Here is a 19,303-nt window from a genome sequence, read left to right on the forward strand (position 1 = left end):
GGCCTGTTGGTCCACGCAGGCTCCGCGGTTTCAGGCTGGGGGGTGGGGTGGGTGAAGGGCCTGGGCCCGGGGAGGTGCGCGATCCGCATTCTGGGGTGAGGGGTTAGGGCGTGAGCTTCACATGCCTGGGGGCTCAGAGGAACCCCTGAAATCCCCAGTGCGCGGAGGGAGGAGGGCTCGTTTTGAAAAGGCCAGAAAATTCAGCTCACTTCCCCGCCTCCCACCTCCCCCACCCCTTCCCTTCCAAGCCCCGGGAAAGGCGCAGAACCCGGAGTTATAAAAAGCCACCGCAGGAGAGGAGCGAGGAGGAGGCGGCGGAGGAGGAGGAAGAGGAGGGGGGGGGCGGGGAAGGAGCGAGGGGAGGACGAACCAGGTGCATCCCCAGGACGCTGCTCCCCCTTCCTGCCGTGGGGCAGGGGGCGCAGGGGGGGGGGGGGGGACCCCGCGCAGAGCTTGGCTTTGCGTCTTCAGGGTTCACCTCGTTGCCGGAGAGACCTCAAGAGATGCTCCCGTGGCTTGGGGAGAGGGGTTGCTTCAGGACAGCGGGGTTTCATGACCACCCCGTCTGTTGTGACCGACAGGTGGGCACCTGAAACCCTCCGGAATTCCTCCCGATCTTTAAAGGTTTAGAAAAAGCAATCCCGCTGCCACCCCCAAGCCCTCAAATCCTAATTATCTCGGAGCGGGGGAAGGAAAAGATGAGCAGTTAAAAAAAAAAAGTTTTCTCATGCAGCTCCCCTCTTCTCCCCATCGCGTGGCCAGGTCGGGGACTGGACGGGGAGACCTAGGGAGAAGCGAGTTTCAGCACTCGAAGGGGCGGACAGCGCCCCAGGCGGCCGGGTCGGGTCCCGGCAGCAGAAGCCCGGGGTAGGGCCTCCTGGGCCCCCGGGGCGCCTCTTGGGGACCCTCTCCCCGCCCCGAAGGGCGGCCCCTCCCTCCAGCCACGGGGTGGGGCGGGCTTCAGCACCGGCGCGAAGGACAGCGCCCAGCCTTTCTGCAGGCCTGAGCGGCTTAAGCGCCGGGAAGGTCAAGGCCGGCTGGGGCCCGGGTGGAGGGGTGGGGAGGGGCCGCGCACAGCTCCCTGTTTGCTGACCTGCGTCTGCTTTCTGCCTCGCAGCCGTCGGGATGGAGGTGAGAAGACGGCCGTGACGCGCGCCCGCGCGGCCCCCTGCACCCCCAGCAGCCCACAGCGCTCCCTGCCCCCCTCCCCCGCGGCGGCTGGCCTTGCCCTCCAGTGACAGCGGCCTGGGGGGGCAGGGGGGGCGGGGGCGGCCGGACCAGCGATGCCGGCGGGCATGACGAAGCATGGCTCACGCTCCACCAGCTCGCTGCCACCCGAGCCCATGGAGATCGTGCGCAGCAAGGCGTGCTCGAGGCGCGTCCGCCTCAACGTCGGTGGGCTGGCGCACGAGGTGCTCTGGCGCACCCTGGACCGCCTGCCCCGCACGCGGCTGGGCAAGCTGCGTGACTGCAACACGCACGACTCGCTGCTGGAGGTGTGCGATGACTACAGCCTCGACGACAATGAGTACTTCTTCGACCGCCACCCGGGCGCCTTCACCTCCATCCTCAACTTCTACCGCACCGGACGGCTGCACATGATGGAGGAGATGTGCGCGCTCAGCTTCAGCCAAGAGCTCGACTACTGGGGCATCGACGAAATCTACCTGGAGTCCTGCTGCCAGGCCCGCTACCACCAGAAGAAGGAGCAGATGAATGAGGAGCTCAAGCGCGAGGCAGAAACCCTACGGGAGCGGGAGGGCGAGGAGTTCGATAACACGTGCTGCGCTGAGAAGAGGAAAAAGCTCTGGGACTTACTGGAGAAGCCCAATTCCTCTGTGGCTGCCAAGGTGAGTGTGAAATCTAGGGGCTGCTGGGCTGGGGCATTCTGCCTGTGTCCCCAGATCGAGGACCACGGCTGGGGGACTCTGGCTTAGTTCCCAAATGTGAAGACCAGAAAAGAGGAAGGGCTATGGCTGAGATCTCAGAGGTGAGGACCAACAACCCCTTCAGACTGTTCCTATGTGGCACTGGCCACCTCATCCTTTTATCATTCAATAATTTATACCCCAACTTTGTTGGAGAAAAGGATTTACAGAGACTTATGAAAACCCACAGCAAGAGAATGGACACTGCAAATAAAAAGGGCACGGAGAGACAATAAAGCTTTGGGATGGAGTAGAGTTGAGTTTGGTCTATTCTACATAATGCTCCCTTGTGGAGGCCCAGACCCGGGCTGGAGGGGGGTCACCCTGCAATTTTAATACTTATCCCTATATTTATAACCTCATTTTGCCCCAAGAAGGGAATGAAGGCAGCTTACAGACATACGTGGAGGACATTGAGATACTGTCAGGCGGTTTTAGCATAAGTGAGAGAAACGAGGCAAAGGGACTCTGGGGGGTGGGTGTGTGCGTGCATGACGCATGCAGCTGGCTGTGGATGCTTGTGGGCGAGGGGTCACCCCTGGTTTGGTCTTTCTTAATTTGGTGAGTCGATTCCAAGAATGGTTTGATGCAGCTTCTAAAGATGCTTTGGCTGTCGGAAGAGGATGTAAATTTCGAAATAGGAGGAAAAAAAATGAGGCAATGTGAAAAATAAAGCAGGAGAAAGAGGCAGGAATGGGTTCAATCACACTGGGTAGGCCAGGGAGTCCTGTCTGCTCTCACGTAAAAAAGCAGAGGCTGTAAGGGACTAAGAAAGGATTGGGGTGGGGGCCAGGCCAGGCCAGGAGGTCATTTGTTGATGAGCAACTTCTCTGTGTCAGGTTGGGACTCGGGGTTGCCTCAGAGAGGTGGGGGCCTGTCTTCACGAGGCCAGCGTGCTGGGATTTGGGAGTAAATGACAACACAGTGTGTGCAGTGCTATAAAAGAGGCCATGCGGGACCCGGGGGGAGCCCAGAACAGAGAGGTGTTGATGTCAAAATCCAGGAAAACCAAGTTGGGAAAGACGTGTTGAACATAACTCATTCTCTGAGTGCAGGGCCAAAGAAGGGGGGGCAGGTAAATGTATTCATGGCGAAAGGAAAAAGAGAAGAGGAAGTCTACATACCAGCCATGATGTATTAGCTAGGGCTGCCTCCTGTCCAGCCTGTCCTCTCATTGTGGGTGCTCCCTGGCTCAACTGCCCCCCACTAAAGGCCCACCTACAGGGCTGGGTCTGGAGCGGGTTTTGTGGGGTCCTTTCTCCAGATCTGTCTGCCCAAGGAGAGGCCTTTGCGAGTGAATGTAGGACTGAGTGGCTGGTTGGAGGGTGGAGAGAGGCCCAAAGGTTTTCTCTCTTCCACGTCGACTCTAAAGAGGACAGAGAGATTCCTAGGCCTGTTTCCTCTTCTGTGGGCTGCCTCTGGCCATCATCCTGCCCCAGGTTTCATGTCCAAAAAGCCTCTCCCTTAAGACATAGTCATTCACCCTCAACCGGCTTAAGGATCAACAGACTTATTTGCTATTTCCAGGCCTGACACGGGTTCTTCCCCTCCACACCTGGTGTAGACCCAGATATGACTCCCCCTCCTTCCTGCCCTGTCCCTAAGACAAGAGAGTGAGGGGCAGAGGAGGGGAGGGTCACGTCCCCAGAAGAAGCAGGCAAAAGGCTGTGTTTGGGTTGGTGCCTGACAGCTAGGCAAGTAGCTCAGGCTTGCAAAAGGTGCTGTTTGGGAATCAACAGCTTCATCTCTCCCTCGGGTTAATCCGCTCACAGGGACGAGGTTCATGACCTCTCTGTGATCCTAGGCTGGGGCTGCCGGCTAGTCCTAGCAGATGGACGACGGCCTAGGATATTCTGCAGCCAAGGCTGAAATGGTGAGGCAGGCAGGCTCGTTGGCCCTCAGTGTAGAAATCCTGCCATTGTTCACATATCTACTGTGTCTGGAGTATAACAACACATTTAGCCGTATACCAACTCTCTACTATTATCCCACCTTTCACAAAGAGGGAAGATCAGAGAGGTTAAGTAACTCACCTAAGGTCGTGTGACAGGCAAACAGGAGTAGCCAGAAATTCAAACTCAAGTGTGATTTTGAAGGCACTGTTCTTTCCATAGTGATTAAGTACCATAGCCTCCTCCGCAGTCTCCCTGCTTCCACCTTTGCCCCCTGCAATCCATTCCCCATTGGCAGCCGGAACGAGCTTTTCTAAATGTATATTGGATCACATTATTCACGTGCTCGAAATGCTCCAGAGAGGTTTCCCATCGCACTCAGAATAAAGTCCAAACGCTTCACCACGAATCCAGCTTCATGACCTCTCTGAGCTCATCTCTTCTCTCCTCTGTTCACTCAGTTTCAGCCCCACTGGCCTCCTTGCTGTTCCCTAAACAGATCAGGCTTTATCCTAACTCAGGACCTTTGCACTTGCTGTTCCTGCCACCTAGAATTCTCTTCCCTATATTGTCCCACGGCTGGCCACTCCTTCTCATTCCTCATAGGAGCTGGTCCCTGTTCAGATGTCCCCTCCTCTGAGAGACCTTTCCTGACCCCTGTTTAAAACAGCCTCCCTCCCCTTACACTCTGTCACATCTTGTAGTGTCTTTCCTGCGTAGGGTTTAAGCACCATCTGAAATTATACTTGCTTCCTTGTGTTTCTCGGTTTCTCCCCCACAAGAGTATGAAAGTCAAGAGTGGTATCCACTGCCCTGTTTCCAGCACCCAGCGTGGTGCCTGACACAGAGGATCTCCAGATAACTACACGTGGAATGAACGAATGGAGCAGGCAGTCAGTCAGTCACTGTGTCTCAGGGTCTGGGAATCTGTCATTCCTTCCTCCCAGCCCACCTGCAGCCCAGTTCTCTGTGCCTCTGGCCTCCTTCAATCATTTGTCCTTTGCCCTCCCCACCCCCATCCAGCCCCCCAACTTGGATGCTTTGCTTGTCAGAACAGCAAGGCCTGTAGAAATTTCTCAGAGGTCACAGAATAAGAAGTCAAGTGGAGGATCATTGCTGGGTGATTGTGAGATACAGAAATGACCATATCTCATATATTTAAGAGCAAGGACAAACCTGGGTTCTAAGCCCATGTTCACCCCCTCCCCAGTTTCTGGCCTTAGGCAAGTTCTTCACCTCTCCAAGCTCTAGCCTCCCACCAGCTAGCCTCCTAAAGCATAGATAAAAGGCCCACCTTGCAGGGTCATCATGAAATCATGTTTGTCAAAATTTAGCACAGTGCCTAACCCACAGTACATAGGGCTTATTGTTATAAATAATAGGGAGCAGAGTCCTTTCTCTATGGCTGGGTGGGCTGAGTTTGCAGCAAGCCCTTTCCTTCTGATAGCAGTATTGGAAGACCAAGCTGCCACTGTTAATAATTGATGGATGTTCTGGCAACACAGAGACAAACCAAAGCACAGGCCCTCGTCTTCCCCATCAGGGGAGTGAAAATCAAAATCCATTAGGCAACAGGTTGATTCTTGTTTGGAAGCTGGGGTCAGCTTCATCAGAGTGACATGATTGCAGTGCTGGGCCACCACTGAGTTTCTGCTTTCTGGGAAAACTACAGGCTTTTCTCAGTAGGAGAAACAGGGAACTAATTTGCCAGGCCAGGAGTGTCTGTGGTCCCCGGAAAAGTCTCAGGGCTAAAGCCTGAGATAATTTCCAGAGTAGCTGCTGTTCATTGTGCCAGGCACTGATTAGTGATACTTTATATGCACTATCTCATTGAAATCCCTTCAACAATTCAATCAAGGTAATCTGCCAGTTTGGGCTACAAGTCACAGATAGAAACCTGGGAGTGGCTTCTGTAAGGAGGAAGATGCATCTTCTCACTTAACAGAAAGTTCCACCTAGCTGGTTTTGTGTTAATGGTTCCATGATGCCATTAGGACTCTAGATTCTTTCTGTCCTTCTGCTCCTCCAACTCCTGCAGGTGGCTTGGTCCTCAGGCTGGATGCCTCATCTCATAAAATGGCTACCTAGTTCCAGCCTTCAAGTGCAGACACATGATATCTGACCAGTGAAGGAGAGCGTGCCCTCTTATGTGCCACTTTCTTTTTTCTGCAAGGCAAACCTTTCCCAGCAGCCCCCTGGCAGACTTCTTTTTAAAGAAGTGGCAGGCATCAGGTCACATGCTCATGCTCTATCTGCAGGGAAGCCTGGAAAAGCGTGTCTGGCATTTTCAGATGAGGGAGGGAATGGATTTGATGAGTGGTATTAATATTCTTTTATAAAGAGGAAATGGAAGTTCTGAGAGGGGCAGTCACTTGCCAGAGCTCACACAGCTAAGTGCTCAGTCAATATTTGTTGAAGGAATGAAAATGGCAGAGCAAGGGTTTGAACCCAGGTTGGTCTGGTTCCCAAACCTGTGCTTCTTCAATCTGGAATCTTGGACAGCTCATTCAAGCTCTCTGAGCTTCAGTGAGCTCATCTGCCAAATGGTGACGGTATAAGTGCCCACCTCTCGGGACTATTTTGATAATTCAGTGAGATTTCAGATGGTGAATGTAATTTGCAAATGGAAAGTACTTTATACATATGAATTATTATTATTATATTCCAGTGTGAGAGTATTCTTTATTTAGAGACTTTGGTCCGTACTTTGCCCACTACAGAATTTTAAATCAGATTTTTAAATCAGCTCTGGGGACTTCCCTGATGGTCCAAGTGGATAAGACCCTGTGCTCCCAATGCAGGGGGCCTGGTTTCAGTCCCCGGTCGGGGAACTAGATCTTGCACGCGTGCCTCAACTAAGAGTTCACATGCCACAACTAATACCCGGTGCAGGCAACATAAATAAGTAAATAAATATATATATTTTTTAAAAGCCTTCCCCCCCCCCAAAAAAAAACAAAGATTCAGCTCTGGAGTCCAACAGATGTGGTTCATTTCTACATTGCTTGCCAGGAATATGACCTTGGGTAAGTTCCTTTCCTCCTCTGAGTGTTAGTTTCCTCCTCTAAAAAATGGGAATTATAATGGAGCCCGCCTCTTAGGGCCATTAGGAGATAATCTGCATAAAGAGCTTAACCCAGTGCCCGGCAGGTAATAAATGTTCTATATGTGACCACAGTGATGATTGGTATTATCACCGAATTCCTCTCTTCTAGCTACTCCCCTGGTTGGCAACATCCCCTGTTACCGTGTTGTTGATTGTAGGATCCCCGCCTGCCCCCCTGGGATTTCATGCCTTTACTGTGATGATGCTTCTACTTCCTTAATTTGAGCCAGGACGGATTCATGTTTTATCATCAAGAAAAATGAGGGAAACCAGCTCAGAATCCATGGGGCCCCTCCAGTGCTATGAATCGTCTGGCTGAGGCTCCTGCTGGCCCGGGTCAGTCATCCTGGATGTTTGTATTGGGTTGGCCAAAAGTTCACTCAGGTTTTTGTTATGGAAACCCCGAACGAACTTTTTGGCCAACCCAATATGCCAGAGATTCAGAATCCCAGCTGTGGGGTCACACAGACCTGGGTTTGATTCCCAGCCCTGACATTTCCTAGCTCTGGACTTTGGACAAATCATTTCATTTCTCGTAGCTTCCATTTCCTAATCTGTAAATGAGGATGATAATAAAAGCTACCTCCCAGGGTTGCCTGGAGGATTAAGTATGATCGTGCATGGAAAGCTCGGAAGCCACACTTCATAAATCCAGTATCCTGATTTGATAAGGGGAAACACGGAGGATACTTCAAGGACTTGCCTGGGTCACCCAACAAGTTGGGGAAAGATCAGGGGCCATTTTCAGGCCTTTCTGCCCCTCCCTCGCCCCCCACGCCCCATTACCCTCACTGAGGTTCAGGGGTATTTCCATTCCTCCAGGATGCTTGACCAGTATCATACCTAGGCAGCTGGTCTCCCAAGGGTTTTTGAAAGGCTACAAAAAGCTAGAGATTGTGAAAATGTTTAGGAAGGACAAGTGCTGGCCAAATGAGCAGTTTGGCCAAAGCTTAATTAACTGAAAGAGAACAAGCACACATTAAGCACCAACTCCATACCCAGCACTATGTGTACGTCCTATACTTGACAGTGTCCTGGATGGGAGCCCTGATTTTAGGGTTGCCCAAGTTCAACCTGTCGTGGATGGGACTAAGTTCAAAATTTGACTCCCCTGTTACTCACCATGTGACGTGTGACAAACTACTGCACCTCCTTGTGCCCCGGTTCCTTCAATCATAAAATGGGGGCAATAGCAGGGGCTGCCTCATTGAATCGCCACCAGAATTAAATGAATTAATGCATGCAAAGCATTTCAAATAGGGTTTGACACGTAGAAAGCCCTCAGTAACTGTTAGCGGGGTTTTTTTTGTTTCGTTTTTAATTGTCATTTCATTTAACCCTCCGGACTCTCCTGCCAGATAAATAAGATCCTTTTCAAAAATTCATTATTCTTATACAAAGATACATGCTCATTATAAGGTGAGGTTACATAACTTTGCTCAACGTCACATAGGCAATTGGAGCAGAACGGGGACCCAGTCCTGATGGGGAAGATATGGTCAGTGTCCCACCCATATCCTTTTAGCTCTTACATTTTCAGTGCCACTAGCCCAACTCCCAGCTGCCAGCACCTGCAGTTCTTTGCCTAGAAGCTTCCTCTGGTCTGTCTGGAGTCCAGTAAAGAGAGGGAGTTAAGGCCCTACCTGGAGGGAGCAGCCCTCAACTGATGACTGATGGGGAAGGTGTATAATACTTCAGCTCCCTCCCCCTGGATGGGGATATAACTCAGAGGTTCATGGTCCACACTGGCCCCAGAGTTCCTCAGCAGAATTCAGCCCCAGGTGCCCACAGTGGTTCCTTGCTTGCTAGTACACTCTGTTTGGCCTCTTTCCCTTCCCTGTCTCATGTCTCCTCTCCCCTACCAGTGTTTTCTAGGATCACTTCCTACATAAGCCACTTTACTCAGATCTTTATCTTAGGATCTGCTTCTAGGGATGCAACAAAAGACCTGTGGGAAACCTCAAACTCCTATCGGGGATCATCTTGCAAGAAAAAATTCCAGGGCTGGTTGGGCTCGGTCAGCCTCATTTCCAGCTCCTGGAGAAAATAAAAACAAGAGCAGCCGCAGCTACCACTGTGCCTGACGCGGCGCAAGGAGCATTTAAATGCACTGTGGTATCTGATTCCCACAGTCACCTCACGGGGGAGGGATAATTATCCTCATCTTACAGCTGTGGAAACTGAGGCCCCGAGAGGTGAAGTGGCTAGCTCAGGGTCACACAGCGAACGGGAGGACTGCGAGCCCACGATCTGGCCTCTGTGCCAAGTGAATGACCTTCAGGAAGTGAGAAAAGAGCTCCAGGATGCCTCTTCACCTTGGGGAACTGAAGTGCTGTGGAGGTGAGAGGCCTTCAGCGTCTCCCTCCTAACTTGGGAGTGTTCCTGGCCCCAAAGACTACAGGATGGGACTATTGGAGACACAGGGTTAGCATTAAGCATTATTTTAATAGATAATTTAAATATTAAGATAAGGCCTTACCCTCTCCCTGATGTGGGATATTCTTGATTTTGGTGTCTCTGGTAGAGGTGGGCTTGACCGGATGGGGGCAGGGACAGAGGCACACCCCTGCCCCCAAATTGGAGGCGGGTGGGGTGGGAGCCGGAATTCACATGTTCGTATCCAGAGCACCAGTTCTCCTTTAAAATTTCCCTGATGACATAAATAGCAAATAAGACGTAATGTTACCACGTGAGACATATTCCTGCGGGTACGGGTATGGCCTGGGTTCCAATTCCACCCCCACTGCTTCCTGGCGGTATAAGCCCACAAGTCACCTCCCCCGTGCTGGGAATGGGAATAATAAATAGGGCACACTTCACAGAGCAGGGTGCTCACCACTGTCTGAACATTTGGGTCACCTGAGCTTCGACAAACACCCATACCTGGACCCCACAATTGAAACCATCTCTGGCTGATTTCTTTTTTATTTGTGGTAAGGTATACATAACATGAAATTTACCATCGTAACCATGTCTAAGTGGACAGTTCAGTCGTGTTAAGTATATTCACATGGTTGTGCAACCGACCTCCAGAACTTTTTATTTTGCAAAATTGAAACTCTGTACCTGTGAAGCAATAACTCCATTCCCACCCCTCAGCCCCTGGCATCCACTCTTCTACTCTCTGTCTTTATGAATTTGACTACTCTTGGTCCAGTATTTGTCTTTTCATGACTGACTTATTTCGCTTAGTGTAATATCCTCAAGGGTCCCCCGTGTTGTTGCATGTGTCAGAATTTCCTTCCTTTTTAAGGCTGAATAATACTACATTTTGTGTATATACCACATTTTATTTATCCGTTCACCTATCAATGGACACTTGGGTTGCTTCCACCTTTCGGCTATTTTGTGAATAATACTGCTAGGAATGTGGCTGTACAAATATCTCTTCGAGACCCTGCTTTCAGTTCTTTTGGGTGTATATCCGGCAGTGGAATTGCTGGATTACGTGGTAATTCTATTTTTAATTTTTTGAGGAATCTCCATACTGTCTTTCATGGCAGCTACACCATTTTACATTCCTACCAACAGTGCACAAGGGTTCCAGTTTCTCCACACCCTCACCAACACTTGTTATTTCCTGCGTGGTTTTGGTTTTGTCTTGTTTATCGTAGCCATCTTAACGGATATGAGGTGGTATCTCATTGTGATTTTGACTTGCATTTCCCTAATGGTTAGTGATGCTGAATAGCTTTTCACATGCTTGTTGGCCATGTGCATATCTTCTTTGGAGAAATATCTAACTAAGTTGCCCATCTTCTAATCGGGTTGTTTGTTTTTTATTCTTGAGTTGTAGCAGTTTCTTTATATATTCTGGATATCAACCCCTTATCAGATATATGATCTACAGATATGTTTTCCCATTTGGTAGGTTGCCTTTGTACTCTGTTGACTGTGTCCTTGGAGGCACAGAAGTTTTAAATTTTGATGAAGTCCAACTTGTCTATGTTTTCTTTTGTCGCCTGTGCTTTTGGTGTCAGATCCAAGAAGTCATTGCCAAATCCAATGTCATGAAGTGTTTTCCCCATGACTTCTTCTAAGAGTTTTATACTTTCAGGCCTTGCGTTTAGGCCTTTGAGCTTTGTTTACAAACTTTGGGACTCTCATTATTATCACCAACACATTTCTAGAAGTCTGACTTTCATCTGCTTCTGCCATGCTCTGGGTGCAGGACATCTCTGGCTTTTCAACCTCAGCGCTGTTGACATTTGAGGAAGGATAATTCTCTGTTGTAGGAGGCTGTCCTGTGTATTATAAGATGTTTAGCAGCATCCCTGGCCTCCACCCCCTAGGTGTTGCATGAAGAGTGGGCATTAGAGAAATAAAAGATGAGCAGCTGCCAGGAGGATGTTGCAGCACTGCAGTCAAGAGAAGATGGCGGGGGACTCCCTGGTGGTCCAGTGGTTAGGACTCGGCACTCTCACTGCCGGGTCCCGGGTTTGATCCCTGGTTGGGGAACTAAGATCCCCCAAGCCACACGGCATGGCCAAAAAACACAAAAAAAGAAGAGAGAGAGAAAAGATGGCAGCTTGGAAGAGGGAAGTAAGTCAGTGAAAGGTGGCTGGATTGGGGATACATGTGGGATGTGGGGCGGTTCCTGGGCAACCACAAAACCTCAGCCTCCACCAGCAGCCACAGATGCCCAGTCCATGTGATGGGTCTTAGGCCCTGGCCACTTTCTAGCTGTGAGTCCTTGAGCCAAGTGGCTCAGTTTCCCCATCTGGAAAATGGGCCCAATCACAGCCCTTACATTATAAAGAGGTTGTGAGGATTAGATGATGTAATATAGTAAATAACAATAAACAGATAACACCCACAAGCTCAATAGCAGCTGTTATTATTAGGATTGGTTGTATTCATTTATTCAACAAGATTTATTGAGCACCTACTGTGTGCCGAGCCAGGTCCTAGGTGTTGGGGACACAGCACAGAGAACAAAACAAAGATTCCAGCCCTCATGGCACTGGGATTCCAGTGAATAGAGAGATTAAGACCATTCAAAAAAGAAACAAATACATATACTTCCTGGGGCTGAGAAACTGTGAAAAACAAATCATGAGACAGTCAGAGGAAGATGAATGCTAACTGGATATTTGATGTTATGGCGGAATGAATGCTATTTTTTAGGTGTAATAATTGCTATTGTGATTATGTTTGGAAATATTTATATTTTAGAGATACATAGTGAAGTATTCATGGATGAGATGACAAGATGAAATAAATATGCAATATTTTGGTTGTAGCAGGTGACGCGGAGAAAGGTTAGCAGGGAAGGGGGCGGGAGTGTTCGGGTGCGGGGTGTTTAACCAGGATGGTCAGAAAAGGCCTCACCAAGAAGGTGCCAATTAAGCAGAAACCTGCAGGAAGGGAGAGAGGGAGGCATGTGGACTTTGGCAGGGGAGAGTGTTTCTGGTGGAGAAAACAGCACATGCTAAGGCCCTGGGGCAAGAACATGTTTGGGGCAGTCAAGAAACAGCCAGGTGGCCAGTGTGGCCAGAGCAGAGTGAAAGCAGGGGAGCTGGGGAGGTAAGATCAGAGGGATGACTTTGTTGCTGTTGCTTTGGTCTTTCCTCAGAGTCTGAGCCTCTGCACTGGCCTCCCTGCCTCCAGCTGTCCCCTTCCAGTCCCTTCTCTGCAGGGAACCTAAGCCATCTGTCTCAAGCATAATCTGCTCATGCTAATCATCCCCTTCCAAAAACCCTTGCATGGTTCTCACTGCCCCCAGAATAAAGTCCAAACTCCTCAGCCTGACCTTCAAGACGTCAGCCAACCTCTCCACCTTCAGCTCCCCCTGTTCTCTGTCCATGGTACCCTCTGCTCACACCACACCCACCTTCTTGCATTCCCCAAATACACCATCCTTCCTGGGTCCTGCTCCACACTTCTGCCCAAGCTGATTCCTCTGCTTTGCACTCCCTTCTCCCTCTTGTCTGCCTGCAGCCTCTCTCTCATCACCCTTCAAGGCCCAGCTTCTCCCTCCCTCCACCACCCACACCCCCATCAGGCAGCACTGCCTGCTCCCTCCTCTGTGCTCCAGAAACCTGATGTTCATAACTTCCTTGCACAAAACACTCTGAAGACTAGCTTATGAGTTTTTCTGTGGATGCCAGGCCTGGCCCACAGAGAGACAGGAATGCTTAAGAGAGCAGGCTCTGCAGCCCGACTGCCTACATTCAAATCCTAGCTCGATGATGATTCAAGCTGTGTGCCCTTGGGGGAATGAATTTCTCTGGGCTTCAACTTCCTGATCCATAATTTGGGGAGCCTCATAACAACCAGAGTAACAATTCTATTTCTTTCTTTCTTTTTTGGCCGCACTGTGCAGCTTGTGGGATCTTAGTTCCCCAACCAGGGATTGAACTTGGGCCCTCGGCAGCGAGAGCTCAGAGTCCTAACCACTGGACCTCCAGGGAATTCCTGTGACAATTCTATATGAAGCACTCAGCAATCCCTGGTACTCAGCATGTGTTCGGTACGAGTTAACCATTGCTGTTATTATTAATTTTTATTGCAGTTTAGTGTTAGTAAACAATTGTTGAGTGAATGAATGAGCGAACTTGCATGATCTTATGGTGATTGATCAGAGGGTTCTCCCATACAAGGCAAGTGTCTCCCAGGTGTACCCCCTCCAATCTCCTCCCACCTTCCTTACCTCTACCTGCCTGCTACCATCCCCATAGTTCCTGGGCCAGGAAGAAGTGACTTCTGGCCTTCCATTCACAGCGAGGAGGTGCAATTGGATTAGGCACTTGAGGTGTTCCTTCACACCCTGTCTGCTCCATTTTTGCTCTGCAGCAGGGCTGGTCTCCACCATAATTGCCCACCATGGCCTGGTAGACAGACACTGTCTTTGAGAGAATAATGTTATATTGGCCAATTCCATATCATCTTTCACATCCACCAGGTAATGCACATGGAATCAAACAGCTTCTAAACATAGAGCATTGTATTTCACTAATTGCTACCTAAGGCCCGTGCCTGAGTCTTTCCAAGGCCTGTGTGATCCGTGGGGCCCCTTACCTTGGCCAGCATTTCTTCTCAGAGTCTGTAGACCCGACTGTTCGTACCGAAGACGCAGTGCATGATCGCCCTGCCAGGGGCATGTGAGAACAGAAAGAAAGGTGGGGATAAGATAATGTTGGGGGACTTCCCTGGCGGTCCAGTGGTTAAGACTCTGCGCTCCCAATGCAGGGGGCATAGGTTCGATCCCTGGATGGGGAACTAAGATCCTGCATGCCACAAAGTGTGGCCGCAAAAATAAAAAAAAAAAAAAGATAGTGTTGAATCAGTCTTCAACATGTCTAGAATTCCCACTGAATAGATCAATTTTCTTTTATCTCTTATGCTGTGGGTATGTTTACACATCCCTTTTTGTTCCTTGAAATACTGACCGAAATTTGATTCAGTCATTCCCTCCTATTCCTGGGACAATCCTATTGGATTCAAAGTTAGTTTCCTTTCTAGGCTTCTCTGGTCCTTCTAACTTCATGTGGGTATATGTGCATGTTTTGAGGTCCTCCTTCAATGCCACCTGTTGTCTGTGTGACAAACATTTACTGCATGTTACTATATGCCAGGCATTGTGCAGGATGCGTGAGAAGCACTTGTGTATCTATTGGTTTAGGATTCCTTTGGTTGTGGGTGAGAAAAATGCAGTTCAAATGGACTTAATCAAAAAAAAATGTAATTGAAAAGTCGGGTTAGGTAGGGCTTCAGGCAGGGCTGGATCTGGGGCTTAAATATGTCATCAAGAATTGGTCTCGGGCTTCCCTGGTGGCGCAGTGGTTGAGAGTCTGCCTGCCGATGCAGGGGACACGGGTTCGTGTCCCGGTCCGGGAAGATCCCGCATACCGCGGAGCGACTGGGCCCGTGAGCCATGGCCGTTGAGCCTGCGCGTCCGGAGCCTGTGCTCCGCAATGGGAGAGGCCGCAGCGGTGAGAGGCCCGCGCCCCGCTCCCCTGCATCGAAAGAAAAAAACAAAAGAATTGGTCTCCAATCCATCTAAGTCTCTTCTTATCCATGTTGGCTTCTCAGCAGGCTGTGCAAACATGGCTGGAAAGAGAGCACCCAGCAACTGTAGGCTTCCATCCCGGGGAAAAAGCAAGTCTCTTCCCCAATAATTCCAGCAAAATCCCAGGGCTGATTTTCACTGGTCCATCCCTAAGCCAATCACTTAGCCAGGTCTGGGTCACATGACAATGGCTGCTTCTGAGTTGGGACTGAGAATGGGAAAGAGGTGGTTTTTCAAAGAAAAATTGAAATACTGTTAGCAAAAAAGGAGAGAATAAATTTAAGCTGGCAAAAATAATCCATAGCCATTATGGAGTTTATAGCCTGCTGGAGGGAGATAGGCATTAAACAAATAAAAATTTAAATGAAAGAATAATCACAAAGTGTAATATGTATGCTGGGAAGGAAAGAAGGTGTTTAGATAGAGAATAACAGGCCAAGGTCAAAGAGGAGTGCGGGTGGCCCTTTCTGAGAACCTGAACTTGATTTCTCTCCTTCCTGAGCCGCAGAAGTGATCTTCTACAAATTCTGTTTCTACCTCTCCTGTACCATTTAGCATGTTCCCTCGTGTATTCTGTTTTCTTCTAAACTTGTATTACCGCCCCAACTAAGGCAGTATATTCTCAAAATCTAGGACTGTGTCGTACTCATTTCTGTGTTCTAAAGCAGGGTAGGCTGCCAGTTTTGTAAATAAAGCTTTATTGGAACATCAACATGTTCATTTACCTATTATCTATGGTTGCTTTTTGGTAACAACAGCATTTACAGGGAAAGTTTTCTGACCTGTGTTCTAAAGTCACCCCAGGGCCTGATGCAGGGGTGGGGCTGGCTTTGTCAGAGGGGGTTTCTTGGAAGACTGGAGGGAGGGAGGGAAGGCACAAGTTAGCCCTGTGACCTTGAACAAATCACTTAACCTTTCTGGGCCTCTGGCTCTGTATCTTGCAGTGCCAGCTGCCCCTTCTCATCCTTCAGATCTTGGCTCATATGTCACCTCTTCAGAAAGGCCCTCCCTGACCTTGAACAACCAGTTTGGATTTGGTGGCATTTCCACTCTTTCAATGATAAAAATGTCTCTCTGGTTTATTTTCAGATTAGGCCCACTTGGGGCAGGTGCCCTTCCCCTCCTCTTCACCAGTGTTTTTCCTCCTCTCATATGCCATCTCCCTGGTAGGATGAGTGGAAAGAGCTCTGGCTTGGAACTCTGGAGGCCTGGGTTCATAATCCTAACACCGCCACATATGAGCTACAAGACCCGGGGCAAACGGCCCCATCATCTCTCTGGGCCTCAGTTTCCCTACCTGGAAAATGGGCATGGTAACTTGCCAAGCAGGACTACTGGAAAGACAGGTGCACTCGTCTGTGCCAGAGCGGCCAGCACTGAGCTGGCCAGGCACGGATGCTCCGTTCATATTGTTGGTTTTCCTTCTCTCTTCCTTTTGTCAAGAGGGAGAGAGGAAAGAGAGGCTACCCCAAACCTTGCCTTAATCAGGCCTCTTATGACACCTTTGCCTGCTTGAACCCTTCATGCAATGGCTGTGCCAAGGAGTGACTGGAGAGCAGGGGGCTTAGACCCTCCCCCCAACCTTCTCCCCAGTCTCCATCACACCCCGCATCCGTTGATGTGGGCACATGGAGCCTTCTCCATCTTACATAAAGCCCCATGCAAATGCAACCCAAGGCAAGTCCCCTAGTTCTCCTCCCCCTTCCTTCAGGTTTCTACCCACCAGTACCCACCCCCTGCATAAAAATTTTAGACTCTTGCTGGCCTCACGACTGGGAGGATAAGCCAATCCAAAGAGGTGGTTTTCAACACTCAGTTAAGGAGGCAGGAGAGAGTGGTGGGGACTGTGGTGAACTGGAGCATATGTGCCCATCCAAGGAGGCAGCTTCTATTCAGCTCAAGGCTGGATTCTGCGTCCAGGCTGGGTTCTGGGCCCAGCCAGAAATTTTAGCTTTCACTGAGATATCCACATTTTTCAATGTTGCCAAATAATTAAAAAAAAAAAATTAAAAACATTTGAGTGAGCCAAACAGAACACATCTGTGGACCACATTCAGCCTTTGGGGCTCCACTTCTTGACCCCTGCAGCATAGAACCTTCGATGGCTAGAAATAGCAGGGGGTGATCACTTCTTGCCTCTGAGACCCTCCCACCGTGAAGGGAGCGGGGAGGAAGGGTATAGAGCCTGGGTGTCAGGAGTAACAGGTCCCCTCTCCCCTCTCCTTACTGCAGCACAACACAGGGTGGCAAGTGTCTGTTGAATGAATGACTGTTCCACACAAGTGGGGCTCCAAAACTCAAGGCAGCCCATCCCCGGTGAATGACAACACAGGTCAGGGAAATTCACAGGTAAGTCCTAAATGTATTAGCTAATAGGATCCTAGGTCCCCCTACCCAAACTCCAAAGAGAGCAGGAGGAAAAATCTGCTGAAGTGGTTGGGAAAAGCACTGAACATTGAGTCAGCAAACCAGACCGACTCTGAGCCTCAGGTTCCTCATCTGTAAAATGGGAATAATAAATTCCCTGGGGTGGTCCAGAGGATGCACTGAGATATAGCATGTGAAGTGCTCAGCAAAGTGCAGCAAATAAATGTGAGCCAGTGTTATTCGTACTGTTATTTTCATCCTCTTCATCATCATCCAAGCCTCGGGCTTATTTCTGGGGCCTGTGGGCCTGTGGGAGAGTTAATTGTGCCGAATTCAACTTTATATCCTTATGGAGTGATGTTAGCTCTACAAATTCAGGCTGGAAAGCTTGGGATTTCAGAAATTCTTGGTAGAGGTTAGGGTGCCTGGGATTGGAATTCTGGGGTTCGGGGTTGCAAGTCTGTCTCTCAAGATCACAGCTGTGGTTGATGTTCATTCTCGGAGCATCGCCATTCGAGGTCACAGCTCTGGGGTTCAAGGTCAGAAGGCTGCCATCCAAGGTCAGAGTCCTCAGATTTGTAACTGGACCCAAGGAGTACACGGCCAGAGTGTTGATATTTGTGATTGAAAACTCCAGCAGACAAGGTTGGAATGCTGATGTTTCAGGTTGGAACTCATGGTCGGAGTTGGAATTCTGAGGTTTCAAGGTCTGATCGCCAATGCCACCGAAGTGGCGCTTGTGATCAGAAATCTGTCAGGCACATTCGGAACGCTGGTGTTTAGAGTCGGAACTCCTGTTTCCAACTCGTTATTTGTGGGTCTCATCTCTTGTGTGTGTCATTACTGTTCATCATCCCCCTCTGGCAGAGTTCCTGAAGAAATGCAAACCACAGAAGGTTCCCAAATCTCCATTTAGCCAGGGGGGTTCTGTTACACCTCTTTCTGTTTCTGACGCCCATCCACTCGGGTGGTGCTGGCAGAGGTGACGTGATCCTCAGGAAGGCGGCTGAAGAATGGCTCCCCTGCCCCACTCCTGCCAAAAACCCTCGAACCTGTTGTCAACTCCGCTTAAATCCACTTCTTTTCCTTGCTGGCTGGCCTGGAACAGGCCCAGGGATGCAGCCCTGCCAACCCCCTGGGGGGCACCCGGATGATCTCACCACCCTATTATCCAGAGAAAGGCAAATGGTGTCAGGCAAAGGCGAGAACAGAGTGCCTAGTGCTTGTGGCTTCCTTACACGCGGCTGGCAGCAATGCGTAGGGAAGGGGAACGGTTTGCTGGTCACTGTGGTCACCACAAATGCACTCTTGGTGCCAGGCAGAGGGGGAGCTTAATTGATTGTGGGATGGAGAGGTGCTAAAAAATCATCTTTAAACTCTGCTTACAATGGTGCAAATAATGGACACTCAGGGGACACTGGGTGGGAAGGGGGTCTGCAGGGACAATTTGCTGGGTCACATCCCCCAGTAAATGGTTACAGCACCCCCTCCCCCGATCTTCACATGCTGCATTCTTTACCTTCTTTTATTTTTCTCATAGTCCTTTCCACCACCTAGAATGCTATGTATTTATCTCGCTTTTGTCTGTCTCACTGTATTGCATTATAAGCCCCATTAGAGAGGAACTTGTTCAGGTTTTACTTCCATCTTCCTAGTGCTAAAATCGCACTTAGCATATAGTAGTTACTAAGTGAATATTTGTTGAATAAATAAATGAATGAATGAATGACTACTGCTCTTGCTGATATAGTCTCAGAGAGTTTTCCAAGCTCTCAAATCATTCTATGCAGAGCCCATGTCAAATCACATCCACTCTACCTAGACAGTTTTTGAATGGGGGTGAGGGGAAGCAGCGGTAGGAAGAGGTATCAACCCCTCCATGGTTTCTCATTGTTCTCAAGATAATTTCCAAAACCCTTACCTGGCCACTAAGGACCTATAAGGGGTACTACCCCACCTTCACATTACAGATGCATCATATGGCTCCCTATCTCCTTTC

The 19,303-nt window shown here is 49.6% G+C and overlaps 1 protein-coding gene and 1 non-coding gene across 2 annotated transcripts in view; both read left to right on the forward strand.

The window, feature by feature from the left end:
• The first annotated feature begins 1,117 nt into the window (after positions 1-1,117).
• Positions 1,118-19,303, forward strand: part of KCNB1 (potassium voltage-gated channel subfamily B member 1) — a 101,653-nt gene continuing 83,467 nt past the window's right edge. Inside the window, exon 1 of the mRNA XM_029219425.1 lies at positions 1,118-1,850. Coding sequence (XP_029075258.1) covers positions 1,284-1,850 — 567 coding nt within the window. The 5' untranslated portion in view covers positions 1,118-1,283. The remainder of the gene's footprint in view (positions 1,851-19,303) is intronic.
• Positions 11,313-11,384, forward strand: TRNAE-CUC. Its single transcript has one exon. It is a non-coding gene; the product is annotated as a tRNA-Glu (tRNA).

This window comes from Monodon monoceros, unplaced genomic scaffold (assembly GCF_005190385.1).
Source record: "Monodon monoceros isolate NGI ecotype Baffin Bay Population unplaced genomic scaffold, NGI_Narwhal_1 Super_Scaffold_13, whole genome shotgun sequence".
NCBI lineage: Eukaryota > Metazoa > Chordata > Mammalia > Artiodactyla > Monodontidae > Monodon > Monodon monoceros.